A 16,630-nucleotide genomic window follows, 5' to 3' on the forward strand; every position below is an offset into this window, starting at 1 on the left:
TTATATTATGACAAAAGCTTTGGAATAAAATTGGTGAGCAAACAAGCACAATCCCCAGAGAGGAGCTTTTGGGCATTAGGATACAAACATAACTGATGCTATGTTTAACAGAAGCCTTGCTGTTACTTTATCCTAATGTCTTAATGTTGTCTAGTGACAAACATTTGGCAAAGATGGAAGCCATGAATACTCGTGATGATAAACAACATAGTTATGAAACAAATTACAAAGCACTGCTTTCAGAATTTACAACATCCCAAGGAAATAGTGTTGTGAATATTCATCTGTAACCAAAATCTAGACTTTCATTTTGCATTATAGCCAGCAATTTTAGTCCATCCATTCTAAAACCATATTCTGCATCTCAGAGACAGATTCCTAACAGTTAAGTTCTTCTTCTTGACCTCGCATAGCAGGTAGCAAAGTCAATTGGAAACTGAAATGCTATAGTTCTTTCTGGCAGACTGCCCTGTCTGTGGAGCTCAGATACTTCTCTGCCTCAAAGACAGCACACAACAGTTCCTTAAATTTCTGTTCAAAACCGGCTGAGAGGTTTACCAGCAAGGACAGAAATTATATAAAATCTGCAGCTATGCTGCTTTTCACTATTCTGGAATAAATCTGCTTTTCCTGCAAGCAGTTGAACTAATCTGAAATAGAAATATTTGACCAAGTAGGATATTTTGGGCTGCCTTCATCACACAGTAAAAAAGGATCTAGTCTTCTTCAGCCACCTTTACAGATAAACATTTGGTAGAGTTCCTGTACCTTAAACCCAAGGCATGTCTCCGCCATGGAAGAAAAGAACACTACCTACACTATGCAACTGATTGCAGTTTAGCAGCTCTGCACCCAGAAGCATATAGTCCCAACACCACTACAGTCGTCCTTGAGGAGTATCATATGCCTACAGAGCCTGAGCTCTGGAAGATGTTTAAACTGAATGATGTGGCCCCTCTTACTAGCATTTTTTCCTAAAGCTGTCCAGGAAAATCCCCAATAAACAAATTCTAAATTGTAGAAGGACCCTGCAGTCCTTGAGGAGGAAACTGAATATGTTGGTCCTGATCCTACTGGCTGTAAATTTTCTGCTTTAGGCTGTCTGAGAATTGATACTGAGAGAGAGTACTCCCACCTCGCCCCCTCCACACACAGAGGGAAAACTCTGTGGTGGAAATCATTGTAGTATCTGAACACCTCAAAAATACAAATGAATTTATCTCCTCCACACCCATGTGAGTTAACGTACTCTTATCACGTAGACGGGGAGCTGAAGTACTGCAACATCTTGCCCAATAAAGAACACTGTGGCAGAGTTGGGAGTTGAACCCAGATTTCCCAACTCCCAATACAGTGCCTTAACCACAAGATTGTTTGCCTTTCCAGATGCTAACTTCACAGATTACGTAAATTCCTTGAAAGACGAACATTCCTCTTGAAGGATTCTTCAGTTTTTCGGGATCCAAGAAAGCCAGCATTCTCTCATAGAAAGTAATGCTTCTCCCTGACACGTTCTAGAACTATTACCTAAAATGCATAACCAAATATATTTCTCTTTGGCTGTCTCTGCTGTAGGTTGGTTGATCTTCTGAAATCTTTCTAGAATCTGTTTTATCTGTCCTTTCTCTTTTTCATTCTAGGCTATGGAGACATTCTTTAATTTAATGTATAAGATTGCTAGACATACTCAGTTTCTGGAATATAGAAGAATGAATTTCCCCATATTGTTAATTTTTTGTAGTCAAAATACTTATTCACAAAGACCTGCCCAGAGGACAGAGCAAAGAGATACTGCAAATTTACAGTTGTAGTGAACTTGTACATTTTTTCTTGAGGGACGCTAACTGTTGATAAAGAAAAATGATTGTGGGGAAACTTGTTTCATTTGAACAATTCAAGTCAAGATGAGCATTTCAGAACTCTGCTTGAAGTATCAAAAAAACTAAGCCACCCAGAGAAGATGGAGTTGGCCAGAAAGCACCAAAATCTTCATCCACGGATTTGCAAGTGCTAAGGACATGGGAAAGAAATTTTACTTTGGGTTTGCACTACCAAAATCAAATTAATAGGCATGGTTTTTAATTTAACTTCCTCATATTCCATTTGGGCTGAATCTTTCCTTGCTTGGTTTTAAAAGAAACTTGGGCAAAATTGGTTCATAAAGTAAGCATCATAAAATACATTTCTCGCGTATTCTGAGCTGAAGTGTTGTCCTCTAACTTAATCAGCTCAAATGAGACACTTCAGTTTGGCTTGTTATGTACATATCATTGAGACTTAAAAAGCAAGCCAGGTTTTGTGGGGAAAAATAGTTCATTAGTTTTAAATGTGTGAAATCTGCAGTTTTGCTTGTGTGTGTTAGGATTCTTTTTGTTTAACACATTTTAAAGATATATTTATTACAAAGTTGCAAATGAGATTGTAAGTTCCGCAAGCCAAATGGTTCCATATCAAGGAACTTGTACATTCAGCACTGGGATGCCTTTGGGTTGTGGACTACTTTTGCAGGTTCATGGGGCTCTAACAGAGATTGTAAACTTTGCAGGGGAAAGGCTCCAGGCTGGGGTGAGAGTTACTTAGCATATACCCACTGCTCAAGCTGGACAGAACTGATGGAGATGGATATTTTCTCCCTAAGAAATGGGCAGTCAAATGCAAAAAACCCCTAATATTAGTGCAATGGCCAATGCCAAGTGCCCCAGAGGGAATGAACAGAACAGATAATCATCGAGTGATCCATCCCCTGTCGTCCATTCCCAGCTTCTGGCAAACAGAGGCTAGTGACACCATCTCTGCCAATCCTGGCTAAGAGCCATAGAATCATAGAATATTAGGGTTAGAAGGGACCTCAGGAGGTCATCTAGTCCAACCCCCTGCTCAAAGCAGGACCAGTCCCCCACTAAATCATCCCAGCCAGGGCTTTGTCAAGCCTGTCTTAAAAACCTCTAAGGAAGGAGATTCCACCACCTCCCTAGGTAACCCATTCCAGTGCTTCACCACCCTCCTAGTGAAAAAGTTTGTCCTAATATCCAACCTAAACCTCCCCCACTGCAAGTTATGACCATTACTCCTTGTTCTGTCATCTGGTACCACTGAGAACAGTCTAGATCCATCCTCTTTGGAACCCCCCCCTTCAGGTAGTTGAAAGCATTTGTCAAATCCCCCTTCATTCTTCTCTTCCGCAGACTAAATAATCCCGGTTCCTCAGCCTCTCCTCATAAATCATGTGTTCCAGACCCCTAATCATTTTAGTTGCCCTCAGCTGGAGTCTCTCCAATTTGTTCACATCATTTCTGTAGTGGAGGGCAAAACTGGATGCAGTACTCCAGATGTGGCCTCACCAATGCTGAATAGAGGGAAATGATCATGTCCCTCAATCTGCTGACAATGCTCCTACTTATACAGCCCAAAATGCCAACAAGGGCACATTGTTGACTCATATCCAGCTTCTTGTCCACTGTAACCCCTAGGTCCTTTTCTGCAGAACTGCTGCCTAGCCACTCGGTCCCTAGTCTGTAGCATTGCATTCTTCTGTTCTAAGTGCAGGACTCCACACTTGTCCTTGTTGAACCGCATCAGATTTCTTTTGGCCCAATCCTCTAAATTTGTCTAGGTCCCTCTGTATCCTGTCCCTACCTTCCAGTGTAGCTATCACTCCTCCTAGTTTAGTGTCATCTGCAAACTTGCTGAGGGTGCAATCCACGCCAGTCTCCAGATCATTAATGAAGATATTGAATAAAACCAGCCCCAGGACCAACCTTTGGGGTACACCACTTGATACCGGCTGCCAATTAGACATGGAGCCATTGATCACTATTGATGGACCTGTCCTTCATGAATTTATCTAGTTCTTTTTTGAACCCTGTTATAGTCTTGGCCTTCACAACATCCTCTGGCAAAGAGTTCCACAGGTTGACTGTGCATTGTGTGAAGAAATACTTCCTTTTGTTTGTTTTAAATCTGCTGCCTATTAATTTAATTTAGTGACTCTTAGTTCTTGTGTTATGAGAAGGAGTAAATAACACTTGCTTATTTACTTTTTCCACACCAGTCATTATTTTATAGACCTCTATCATATTCCCCCTTAGTTTCTTTTTTCCAAGCTGAAAAGTCCCAATCTTATTAATCTCTCCTCATACAGAAGCCATTCATACCCCTAATCATTTTTGTTGTCCTTTTCTGGACCTTTTCCAATTCCAGTTTATTTTTTTTGAGATGGGGGAACTATATCTGCATGCAGTATTCAAGATGTGGGCATATGATGGATTTATGTAGAGGCAATACAATATTTTCTGTCTTATTATCTTATCCCTTTCTTCATGATTCCCAACATTCTGTTAGCTTGTTTGACTGCCACTGCACATTGAGTGGATGTTTTCAGAGAGCTATTCACGATGACTCCAAGGTCTCTTTCTTAAGTAGTAACACCTAATTTAGACCCCATCATTTTATATGTATAGTTGGGATTATCTTTTCCAATGTGCATTACTTTGCATTTATCAACATTGAATTTCATCTGCCATTTTGTTGCCCAGTCACCCAGTTTTGAGAGATCCTTTTGTAGCTCTTCGCAGTCTGCCTGGGACTTAACTATCTTGAGTGGTTTTGTATCATCTGCAAATTTTGCCACCTCACTGTTTACCCCTTTTTCCAGATCATTTATAAATATGTTGAATAGTACTGGTCCCAGTACAGACCTCTTGGGGACACCACTATTTACCTCTCTCCATTCTGATAACTGACCGTTTGTTTCCTATTTTTTTAACTAGTTACTGATTCATGAGAGGACTTTCCCTCTTACCCTATGACAGCTTACTTTGGTTTAAGAGCCTTTGGTGAGTGACCTTGTCAAAGGCTTTCTGAAAATCTTAAGTACACTATATCCACTGGATCCCCCTTGTGCACATGCTTGTTGATCCCCCCTCTCCTCAAAGAATTCTAGTAGATTAGTGAGGCATGATTTCCCTTTACATAAACCATGTTGACTCTTCCCCAACGAATCATGTTCCGCTACGAGTCTGACAGTTTTGTTCTTTACTATAGTTTCAACCAGTTTGCCCGATACTGGTTGTTAAGCAGTCTTTCTGAATCTGAAGTACTTACCATTGTTTTTGCTATTACTTTTTGAGTCTTGGGCTAACTGTTGTTAATTATATTTTTAAACTTCTTTTGCCAGAGTTTATGCTCGTTTGAATTATCCTCTGTAGGATTTGACTTCCACTTTTTAAAGGATGCCTGTTTGCCTCTGACTGCTTCTTTTACTTTGTTTAGCCATGGTGGCACATTTTTGGTTCTCTTACTAGGTTTTTTAATTTGGGGTATACATTTAAGTTGAGCCTCTATTATGGTGTCTTAAAAAAGTTTCCATGCAGCTTGCAGGGATTTCACTTTTCTCACTGTACCTTTTAATGTTTGTTTAACTAATTTCCTCATTTTTGTGTAGTTCCCCTTTCTGAAATTAAATGCTGCCATGTTGGGCTGCTGTGGATTTTTCTCCGCCACAGAGATCTCAAATGTAATTATATTATGGTCATTGTTACCAAGTGGTCATTGTTACTATATTCACCTCTTGGACCAGATCCTGCGCTCCACTTAGGACTAAATCAAGAATTGCCTTTCCTCTTGTGGGTATGGAATAATAACTAACTGAAATTCACAACTTTGTGTTCTATTACTCGTTGCCTCTTAAATTAACTTGTGAGGCTAGGTCTGTCTGATGTCCCTTAGTAGCTAGTTTAAAAGTGTAGTGTTAGAATTCAGCGTACAGTTTAACTTCTGCTGGCATAAAGAGACAGAAATATTCTTACGACTTGGTTGGTAGTTAAAATCTGTGAATACAATCTGTTAAGAAGGCAGCTTGGGAATGAATAATTATTTTATAGTAACTTTAAAAATGATCTTAGGTACTTTCTGGTGTTGATGCACTGATAAAGGACAGACTAAAATTGGCTGAAAAACTGTTGTCCAACTAGCTGCATAGTAGTATATCAATAATACAGGGAAACTTGAGTTTAAAAAAAGTAGAACTGGGACTCTTGGTTTGAAAAGTCTGTAGTTGATTTATTGTTGACGTGCAAAAAAAAAAAAAAGTATCCAAACACATGTATGTGCATGTGTGTGTGTCATCCGTAGTTTCATGTAAAAATCAGTGTAACTGGAGTTTAGTCTCACACTTATGCCCAAAAAGCTCTCTTAAAAATCAAATCATAATTTTTAAAAAATGGTATTTTAAATTTTATAATAAACATGATCAGATGAACTCCCAGTGCTTACCCAAAATCAGTATTTGGAGTAAGAGCAGCTAAGCCCAGACAAGAGTGAGATGGTACTGTTTGTAAAAGGGAAGTACCTCAAAGGACTTCTTGCTTCTATAACGTTACCACTGTTGATGGCATCTGCTCTGAGATTGTCAAGTTGTCCGCAGCCTTGGAGTTCTTTTACGCTCAATTCTGTTGGATGCCAAAATAGCCATGGTTGCAAAAATGCCCACCTCCTTCAGTGGCAGGCAAGGAGATTGTGGTCAGTCCACTGGTTACAGAACTTGCAACAGAGATTCACACACTGGGGATATGCCGTGTCAGTCCCAGGATATTATAGAGAAAAGGAGGACGAGGTAATGTTGTTTTTTTTTTTATTGGATCTACTTCTGTTGGTGAGAGAGACAAGCTTCTGAGCCATGCAGAGCTCTTCTTCTTGAGCACAAGAGATGGCATTTTCAAGGGAATAAGACAAAGACAATATGAAACTCACTGCCTGAAAAGAGATCAGAAATTACCATGGAATTCAATGTTGAAAACTAAATACAAAACGCATCTCTGTCAGTAGTTCTTCTCACACAGAAATACAGCTCCTTTCATCACCTTTGCTAAAAACACAAACAAAAAAGCAAACCACTGTTTGTTAATTCTAGCTGGTGGGAAGGAAGACAGTTCTTTTGTTTGTTAATTTTTGGCATATAAACCGATACTGTGATGAGGGATGCCATATAAGAACTTAGAGACAGGAAAAATGGACCTTTGTCTCCTGTGTCCTTGGGACAGGGGAACTCAGCTTTGTGATTCACATGCAACAAACATGAGAAATGACACGATTGATTAATGAGATGCAAAAATGTTTCAAAAGATATACATATAATGATAAGAGAAAGCTGTTTGGAGCATTGAGAGAAACTGAGTTTGTGAGGAATTGAAAGTGTTTTCTTGGCGATTTTTAGAAGTCTTTCTCTGTTTGACCTGATAGCTTATATGTTTTAAATCATAACTCAAATAAACAAATGCAGGATTTGGTTCATAAGAATAGCCTACTTGCTTGTAGATAGGATTTTGTTTATTTGAATAAATGTGAAATACTGACCATAGCTTTATACTTTGGATATGCAGCATGTCTTAATGGTAATAGCAAAGATGCTTGTTGGTAACAGATTCATAATATCTGATATTTCCAGCATGATTATAGTGAAACAACAAAATACAACAGACTAAAACAAGTACAGTTGGCACCTTAGAACCATGTAGGATTTTAAATGGACAGAAAATTAATTTTGAATGTAATGTATGACTTTGTATTTCAGGGTCAGATAACACTAATGGATGTCCCAGTATTTAAAGCTATTCAGCCGGAGGTGAGTAGTTCATGGGTTTTGTTTTCAATTTTAAATGAAAAGGGTCAAGATCTTGTGATGTCAACCAACAAACATAAATTCTGGAACTGGAGAATATGTCTGCTCAATTATCCTGAGTTTCCATTTCTTTGAAGCAGATGGCTTTAAAACATCATGAGGTTATCTGGATCTAATAATGGTGTGTTTGGGGAAAACTGCTGGAATTTAAACACAGTCAAGTAATGATAAAAGAAAGTGTCTGTCTGAATGTTTCTTTTGTAGTGTTTCTGAATGTTAAACATCTGTGGTTGAATATATATTATAATACTTTAAAAGTTCCAACTTTTCTTACTAGTTGAAAGACACATTTGTTATATTGGTGGTATATTGTCTTTGGACCTAAATGACAATAAATATGATCATAATACGCTTTTTGTACATTGACTGTATACTGATAGGCCCGTTTGACTTTTCAGTGTCTGTTTTAATTTTCCATATAACAAATGAGCTACATTGCCTGTCTTACTGCTAGTTCTCTGATTTACATAGAATACCCATACACCTGAATGTAAATGAAGTAGGTGATGAAAAGGAAATAGTAGATACAAGTATTAGTAGTACCCAAAAACATACATCAGCAGTTGAGTGTGTCATTCTTTTTTCTACCCAAAGCACCTAAACAGTGAGGATTATAGTATTGTTCTGCCCTGCCTGATAGAAGTGTAGAATAATGGGATGCCTTCCATATGGTGAATCTCTTTCTCTCTCCCATAAACCCACTCTGTGGTGCTGAAGGAGGTCTGCCTGGACCAACTGGGATGTGACCCAAAAGAAGGTGATGGGAAGAGACTGAGTGATGTTACCATTTCCACTACAGATGCAGCATGGGATCATCAGGAGCTTTTATGTCTAAGACTATCTGAGTAGTCAATAGAATTCTGCCACTGGCCATTCTCGTGTTAGATGTTTAGGTCTGCATTTAATGTAGCTTGGTCCATTGTTGGTACTATTTTCAGCTGTTGATGCATTGTGCCAGTGCTGTCTCACGCAGTTACTCCATCACTTAACTTGTCTTCTTTTAACTTGACCTAACTTCTGGTCCACTTTATCTAATTTGGCTTATTTTCTGATTAATGGTATGTTTCATTTCTGTCTGTGGGAACTGTGGTTGATTTACACTAGATTAATTGCAGTTACAGCTGAATGCACAGTTCCAACAGTCCTAGGTTTTGTGGGACTGTTATGCTTTGACTCACAAAATCCCCTGTCCTGGTTGAAGTGGGGGCTGAGCAGTGCTGTAACCTCACACACCAGGGGCCAAATCGCAGTGCCTGGAGCAGGGAGCCGAGCTCAGGCATCACTGGGGACAGGAGTGGTAGGAGCCATTTCTGCGGAGCAGGCTCACCCTGCAACTCCCTACCCACCCTGTGTGGCCATGACACAAGCCCCCCTTTCTCACATTGGTACCTTTTTTGTGTTTTGTCAAATCTGCAGTGAAAGTGTTTTTAAAATGAACATGAACTTGGGTCATCCGAGACTATCTGCTATAACGTGAAATATATGGCAGACTGCTGGTAAAACAGAGCAGGAGGCAACAATTCTCCCCCAAGGAGTTCAGTCACAAATGTAATTAAAGCATTTTTTTTAACGAGCATCATCAGCATGGAAGCATGTCCTCTGGAAGGGTGGCCAAAGCATGAAGGGGCATACAAATGTTTAGCATATCTGGCATATAAATACCTTGCAATTCCGGCTACAAAAATACCATGCGAATGCCTGTTCTCACTTTCAGGTGACATTGTAAATAAGAAGCGAGCAGCATTATCTCCCGTAAATGTATACAAACTTGTTTGTCTTAGCGGTTGGCTGAACAAGAAGTAAGACTGAGTGGACTTGCAGGCTCTGAAGTTTTACATTGTTTTGTTTTTGAGTGCAGTTATGTAACAAATAAAAAATCTACATTTGTAAGTTGCACTTTCATGATAAAGAGATTGCACTACAGTACATGTATGAGGTGAATTGAAAAATTCTGTTTCTTTTGTTTATCATTTTTACAGTGCAAATATTTGTAATCAATATACACTTATTATATTATATATACACAATATACACTATATACAACACAGAATACAATATATATGAAAATGTAGAAAAACATCCAAAATATTTAATAAATTTCAGTTGGTATTCTGTTTAACAGTGCGATTAAAACTGATTAGTCGAGATAAATTTTTTAAATCACAATTAATTTTTTTTGAGTTAATTGCGTGAGTTAACTGCAATTAATCGACAGCCCTAATTTTTAAACGTATTTTAGTTTTTCTTACAGTTTGTCTACACTAACAGTTTGTGGCAAGCTAGAGAGTGAATATATCCTGCACTAGGCTGCCATGGACTGTGTAGACAAGTCCTTAGAATCATAGAATTGTAGGACTGGAAGGGACCTCAAGAGGTCATCTATAGAGCTCAGTGTCTGTCACGGAGGTTGCAGAAGTCATGGATTCCATGACTTTCCGCGACCTCCGTGTCTTTTGCAGTGTCCAGTGTGGCTGACACCAGGGCTGCCCAAGCAGCTGGCCCCAAGGACAGCCACACCAGCTGTTGCTGGAGCAATCCAGGGGACAGCCACATCCACTGCTGCTCCAGTGGCCCCAGGCAACAGTTCCCAGGCAGCCAACCAGAGCAGCCGTGGCCTCGGGCAGTGGTCCCCAGCCGCAGCAGCTGAGGTCCACAGGATTACTGCGGATGGCCGTCCGGAGCTGCTATGGCCCACCAGGCTGCCATGCCCGGCCTGGGGGCTGGGCAGAGCTGCTGCAGTCCACTGGCCCCAGGCGGTGATCCCCAGGTGGCCGGCCAGAGCAGTTGCGGTCCGTGGCCCCTGGCAGCTGGTGCTGCTGACCCCCAGCTGTGGCCCCCCCAGACATCCCCTCAGCTCTGCCCTCCCCCCAAGTTATACTAAAAATACCTGTGATTAAAAGTAATAGACAGGTCATGGGCTGTTAATTTTTGTTTATTGCCTGTGACCTGTCCAAGACTTTTACTCAGAATACCTGTGACTAAGTTTCAGAGAAACAGCCGTGTTAGTCTGTATTCGCAAAAAGAAAAGGAGTACTTGTGGCACCTTAGAGACTAACCAATTTATTTGAGCATGAGCTTTCGTGAGCTACAGCTCACTTCATCGGATGCATACCGTGGAAACTGCAGAAGACATTATATATACACACAGAGACCATGAAACAATACTTCCTCCCACCCCACTGTCCTGCTGGTAATAGCTTATCTAAAGTGATCATCAAGTTGGGCCATTTCCAGCACAAATCCAGGTTTTCTCACCCTCCGCCCCCCCCGCCCCCACAAACTCACTCTCCTGCTGGTAATAGCCCATCCAAAGTGACCACTCTCTTCACAATGTGTATGATAATCAAGGTGGGCCATTTCCTGCACAAATCCAGGTTCTCTCACCTAGTCCAGTCCCCTGTACTCAGGGCAGGACTAAGTATTCTCTAGATCATCCCTGACAGGTGTTTGTCTAACCTGCTCTTAAAAATATTCAATGATGCAGTGTTCACAGCCTCCTCAGGCAATTTATTCCAGTGCTTGACTACCCTGACAGGAATTTTTTCCTAATGTCCAACCTGAACTGTCGTTTCTGCAATTTAAGCCCATTGCTTCTTGTCCTATCCTCAGAGGTTAAGAAGAACAGCTTTTCTCCCTCCTCCTTCTAACAACCTTTTATGTACTTGAAATCTGTTATCATGTCCCTTCTCAGTCGTCTCTTCTCTTCGAAAAAATTGGGTTTGTTTTGTCTAATCTTCCCTCATAAGTCATATTTTTAGACATTTAATAATTTTTGTTGCTCTTCTCATTTAATCATTTTGTTTTTCTTAGCACAGATTAAATCTAAATTTCTGAATATTCTTTAGAAATATTTTTAATTAAGTTCTAAATGCTTGCTGTTTGTGACACCAGAATTTGATTTCTCTTACATAAGCTTAATTATCTGACAAAATCCAGAGCTGAATATCTACATTTTTATGGTAATTTTTTGTGGTGGCATCGAAATCAGTGGAGAAACTCTGGCATCGAAATCAGTGGAGAAACTCAACCAACATACTTAAACACATCTAGAGCCTTTTGCCTAGATCTATAGCATTGTAAATGTATATCTCAGAGCTAATTCTTCCTGTCGATATTCAAATATTTACCATAGTTATGTAGTCGACAATGAAACATAAAAAGTTTTAGAAGAGGTAACTTTTGAGGGCTGGCTCATGTCAACATTTTTCTCCTAGAAGGAGATATATTCTTACAACCATTTGAGTGTGTACTTTTCTAAATTATTAAGAAAATTTTAAGCTCTTGGATAGATGTGTAGAAGGCATATCACTCTCAAGCATCTCCTCCAAGGACCTGGGTAGTGGTGGTATGGCGGGGTGTGTGTATGTGTGTGTCTGTTTCTCCTATTAAATACTTAACTTTTTTCTTGACAATAAGTAGTCAAAGTGAAAAAACCCAAAATATCTTAACCTTCTTCCACCTTCCACCTTTAGTCCCTTCTTTTTGGGTGGAATGTATTACAGAACATTAGTTTCATCCCTCAGCTGATTCTGAGTATTCCTGTTTGTGAGATGTGGCTATCTGGTGCTTATGAACTTCAGGAACCTTATAATGAAGTATTTTTTTGTTTGGACTGCACTATAAGCCCCTCATGACATCAAACATTTGGAAAGGAGGTTATAAACAGTAGTGCAGTTCCCCAGCCACTTCAGAGTGTTTGACTTTGGCTAGCACAACACTGTGTATCACCTTCTCCCTCGGAGACAGAGGTCCTATATGTTTCAAAAGAGGAAGATAAGAAAAGCTAACTTCTATCAAGGTAACACTAGATATCTTCTGATGCCTCCTGTGCTGTCACATCATTCTTTGCTACATCTTTTCTTTGCAAAACACTGACTTGAAGAATGTGTTTTAGGCTTTAGATGCAGACACCATATCCAGATAGAAGCTAGATTTAAGCACCTTTGATAAGGTGAAACTCTTCAACAGTTGCCAGAAAAAGCCCCGAGGTTTCCTAATATCTGAATAAAATTACTCTACCATATATTGTTGAGACTTGTAATGGAGTTTCAGGTCATTTTTTTGCAACTCTCACTCCTGTGAAAACCTCCAATCTCTTTGATTCACTTTTGCAAAAAAATTCACCCCCCAACGCCAGAGGGGGTGCTCTTAATCAGACAAGCAGTACTGGTTCAGGTGCACCTTCTTTTGTGAAGAAGACTCTAGTTTCAACAGGTGGGCTCTTGAACTTCTCAGACAAGGCATACCTGTGGATTCTCAAGATCCACCTCCTTTACATTTTTCTTCTCCCCTCCCTGAAGACCACTTAAAAAAGATAAGTGTTTTTAAAAGCATGTAGCTAATTTTCTTCTATTGGAACAATAATCCCAGTCCCAGAAAAGAGAGAGGCTCTGTTTTCTACTTCAGGTTCTTTGCATCAGTAAAAAGATCTTTGTCCAGTTCTGGACATCTCTATCTTCAACCTCTCAGTGCACGTGTTCAAAAAGTTGATGATGGTCCGGGTAGCCAACTTGAGACCAGCACAGCCGCACATACTGCCACTTGAACCATCTGCTGATGAAGGTGCAGTTAAATGGCTTGACATCTCTCCACAGTCACTAAACCATCCAATTCCTGGCACATCATGGATTCAAAGTGAAGCAGCAGAACTTTTTGACCCATCTCAGGAATTCTTAAATCTGAGATCTCTGAACCAATCTAAGTCTTATGCTAGTGCTTAAGGAGAAATTCAACAAAATTCATGCCCTTCTCAATTTGCAGATAGTTGACATGATGGTAGTTTGTGGAAATGATTTTTGGGGCAGTACTCCACCTCTTTCCCCTTCAGAACTTTCTAATCAGGCACTGGTGGTAACAGACTTAGAATATATATCCTTATTGAAAATCCTAGATATTAGCCTGTCTCTTCAGTGGTAGTCTCATCTCTTTAAGGACAAACCTTGGGCAATTCAAATAACTATCATCAGGTTGGAAACTCATGTAACCTTGCATGGCACAGGGCAAGTGGCAGCCTCAGGAATCAAACTTCTGGAGGTGTGGGGAATGTAATAACCAGCTTTCTTCCAAGGGTCACCATGCAAATTGCAGATATCCATTAGGAGAGTGACGACAAAACCATTATGACTTAACTCAAGTGCCAAAATGGAATAAAAAGTAAGAGCTTAAACAGAGATCAGATTTTTTTACCTGAAACACCTGGCTCTTTTCTTCAGAGCCATATACTTCTATGGCAAGACCAGCATTCAGGTTCACTTGCAAGCTAAATGCAGGAATAAAGGATCAAGACTAGCACGCCATTGATTAGATTGCATGTAAGTGATTTCATATGTAAACACTGTTTGCAACCAAGTCCAATCAAAAGCTAATTAAATTCTGCTCTTGGCCATGGCACCCATAGGCCAGAAGAGTGGGTGCCCAATTATTCCCTATCTGAGCCTCCAGTGTCGTGCCTTTCCCCTCCTATCCAGTGTAGCCAGCAAGATCAGCTCGGGTTGGGATTCAGTAATTTGGATCACCTCTTACTGATGTAGGTACCCTTTCCGAGCCTGACTTGTATGTGTACCAATGGGTGGGAATGACTGTTCCTCATGATCTCTGTTTATAAAGATCAGTCTCTTACGACTTTTATTTGCAAGATGTCTTTGCAAGTGAGTAAAATACTGAGGACGGGTCTACACTAGAAGCGCTACATCCGCTGCAATGTAGCGTGTCTGGTGAAGATGCTCTTTGCCAACGGGAGAGTGCTCTCCTGTCGGCATAATTACTCCACTTCCACAACTATTACGCCATCTCCTGCAGACCTAGTGCCAGTGTGGACAGTGATTAGGTCACTATAACTTGCGTCACTCAGGGTGGTGTCTTTTTCACACCCCTCAGTGATGTAAACTAGATCAACTTAAGTGATAGTGTAGACCTGCCCTGAGAAAGTTTGAATAGATGGAATTATTATATATCTGCTAATAAGTAATTTTCCTTTCCTTAAGGGGTGGAGGGAATTGAGCTAATGTATGAACATACAGCTGTTGCAGAAAATTTCACTCTTATGAAAGCAATCAATCTGGATTTTCATTGCTTGGATAACAATAGAAGGTAGAATTCCCAGAGTCAATCCTACTTTTCTTTTCTTGAATAAACACATGGCTGAGTACTTTCCTCTTTAGTGCTTTTTACTCTCTATAGTAGTGGTTGTCAAACCATGGGTCGCGACCCAGAACTGGGTAGCGGAATGGAAGGGACTGGGTTGCAGCGGCTCTGGCCAGCACCTCTGACCAGGCCATTAAAAGTGCCATCCACGGTGCTGCCTGGCTGAGGCAGGCTAGTCCCTACCTGTTCCAGCACTGTGCTGTGCCCCAGAAGTGGCCAGTAGCAGGTCTGGCTCCTAGGTCGGGGCACGGGGCTCCATGTGCTGCCCCGAGCACCGGCTCCGCACTCTGGCCAATGGGAGCTGGGGGGGTGGGCAGTGCCTGCGGGTGAGAACCACTTGCATGCCTCTGCCTAGGAGCCAGACCTGCTGCTGGCCGCTTCCAGGGCACAGCGTGGTCCGCAGTGCCAGGACGGGCAGGAAGCCTGCCTCTTCACCCCTGCTGCACTGCTGACCAGGAGCCACCTGAGCTAAGCCCACGCCCCAATCCCCTGCCCCAGCCCTGACCCCCCCCCCCCAAGCCTAGAGCCCCTTCTTGCACCCCAAACCCCTCATCCCCAGCCCCACCTCAGGGCCTGCACCCCAGCCCAGAGCTCCCTCCTATACCCTGAACCCCTCATTCCTGGCCTCACACCCCAACCCTCATTTAAACAGTTTTTGCTATCCATTCAGAAGGACATCTTGCTTAAAAACATTTTCTGTAATGGTTTCATTTCTTAATGTAGTCTGGGCTGTAGATTCTCCAGACAACTTGGTTTATTTCAACGCTGAATCAGGTTCCCTACTCCAGTGCTGGGAGATTTCCACATGACTAGCATGTATTGACATTTGACAAAAATTGTGATCCTTTTCTACAGATATTGAAGTACGCTGCCTTTTAGAATGAAGATTTAGTGCTATTTGAGTTGGAATTATGTGTTTGATGCACCATAACTGGATATTTGGCCTCTGACTGCTTTGGATAGGTCTACTAATGTGAGTGGAATTGATAAAATGGGATCCTCCCTTTTTTATTTTAACTCAGTTTGTAGGTATTCAGTGAGACCAGTACTTGAACAGAACAGGACTGTTCTGGTTCCAACTTTTGATGCACAAGATACTTACTGTTTTGAGATGTCCTTTCAAACCATCACAAGCCAGTCATAGGACACAATTTTATATCCATGATTCTCAATTTTTTTCTCACTTTCCAGGTAAATAAGACATACATTACCAATTTATTGAATTTTAGGAAGTTTTCTGTCATGCTGGAGATTGTAACCCCTTATAAGGGACATTTTTCATGATATTACAGCATTTGCATCAATTCATGTTTTGCATTTGGCTGTTTAAAGCTGTATATCTTTGTCCTCTTCATGTCCACCAAACTCTGATGGATATTTCCTGTTCTTGGAGAACTTTGAGGCAGATCACACCTTACAGTTGGTCTGAGGGTTAGGACCACTCCTTTTGACGCCTTCTCAAAATTCTGTCTTCATATAGCACAAATAGCAGCACACAGTCCTCCTTGGAAATATAAATGACTGTCTGACCACAGTTCCTCTGTCAAAACTCATTAAGCCACAGTTGTTAGATAAACATTATATAAATAGACTTGAATGGAATATGCTTAAATGAAAACTGCCTAATTTCAGGGGGAAAACTAGTCAATCACATCTGCCACTATTGATGAAGTAAAACATACTCTAATGGGACAGAACCGTACAAATCCTGGACTAGACATCTAAATATGCACACTGGAATTAATGTTCTAAGAAAGGTGGATAAACATGTAGATTTCCAAGTACCCATTGCAAGATAATGAACAATGA

General features: G+C 40.8%; 1 protein-coding gene across 3 annotated transcripts in view; it reads left to right on the plus strand.

Annotated features, from left to right (window-relative positions):
* RALGPS2 (Ral GEF with PH domain and SH3 binding motif 2) overlaps positions 1 to 16,630 on the plus strand; it is a 284,167-nt gene that overhangs the window by 72,403 nt on the left and 195,134 nt on the right. For all 3 annotated transcript variants that reach the window (XM_084635739.1, XM_084635740.1, XM_084635741.1), the window contains exon 4: positions 7,571 to 7,621. In XM_084635739.1, coding sequence (XP_084491865.1) covers positions 7,571 to 7,621 — 51 coding nt within the window. The remainder of the gene's footprint in view (positions 1 to 7,570; positions 7,622 to 16,630) is intronic.

The sequence above is a fragment of the Lepidochelys olivacea genome (genome assembly GCF_965140295.1).
Source record: "Lepidochelys olivacea isolate rLepOli2 genome assembly, chromosome: 8".
Taxonomy (NCBI): domain Eukaryota; kingdom Metazoa; phylum Chordata; order Testudines; family Cheloniidae; genus Lepidochelys; species Lepidochelys olivacea.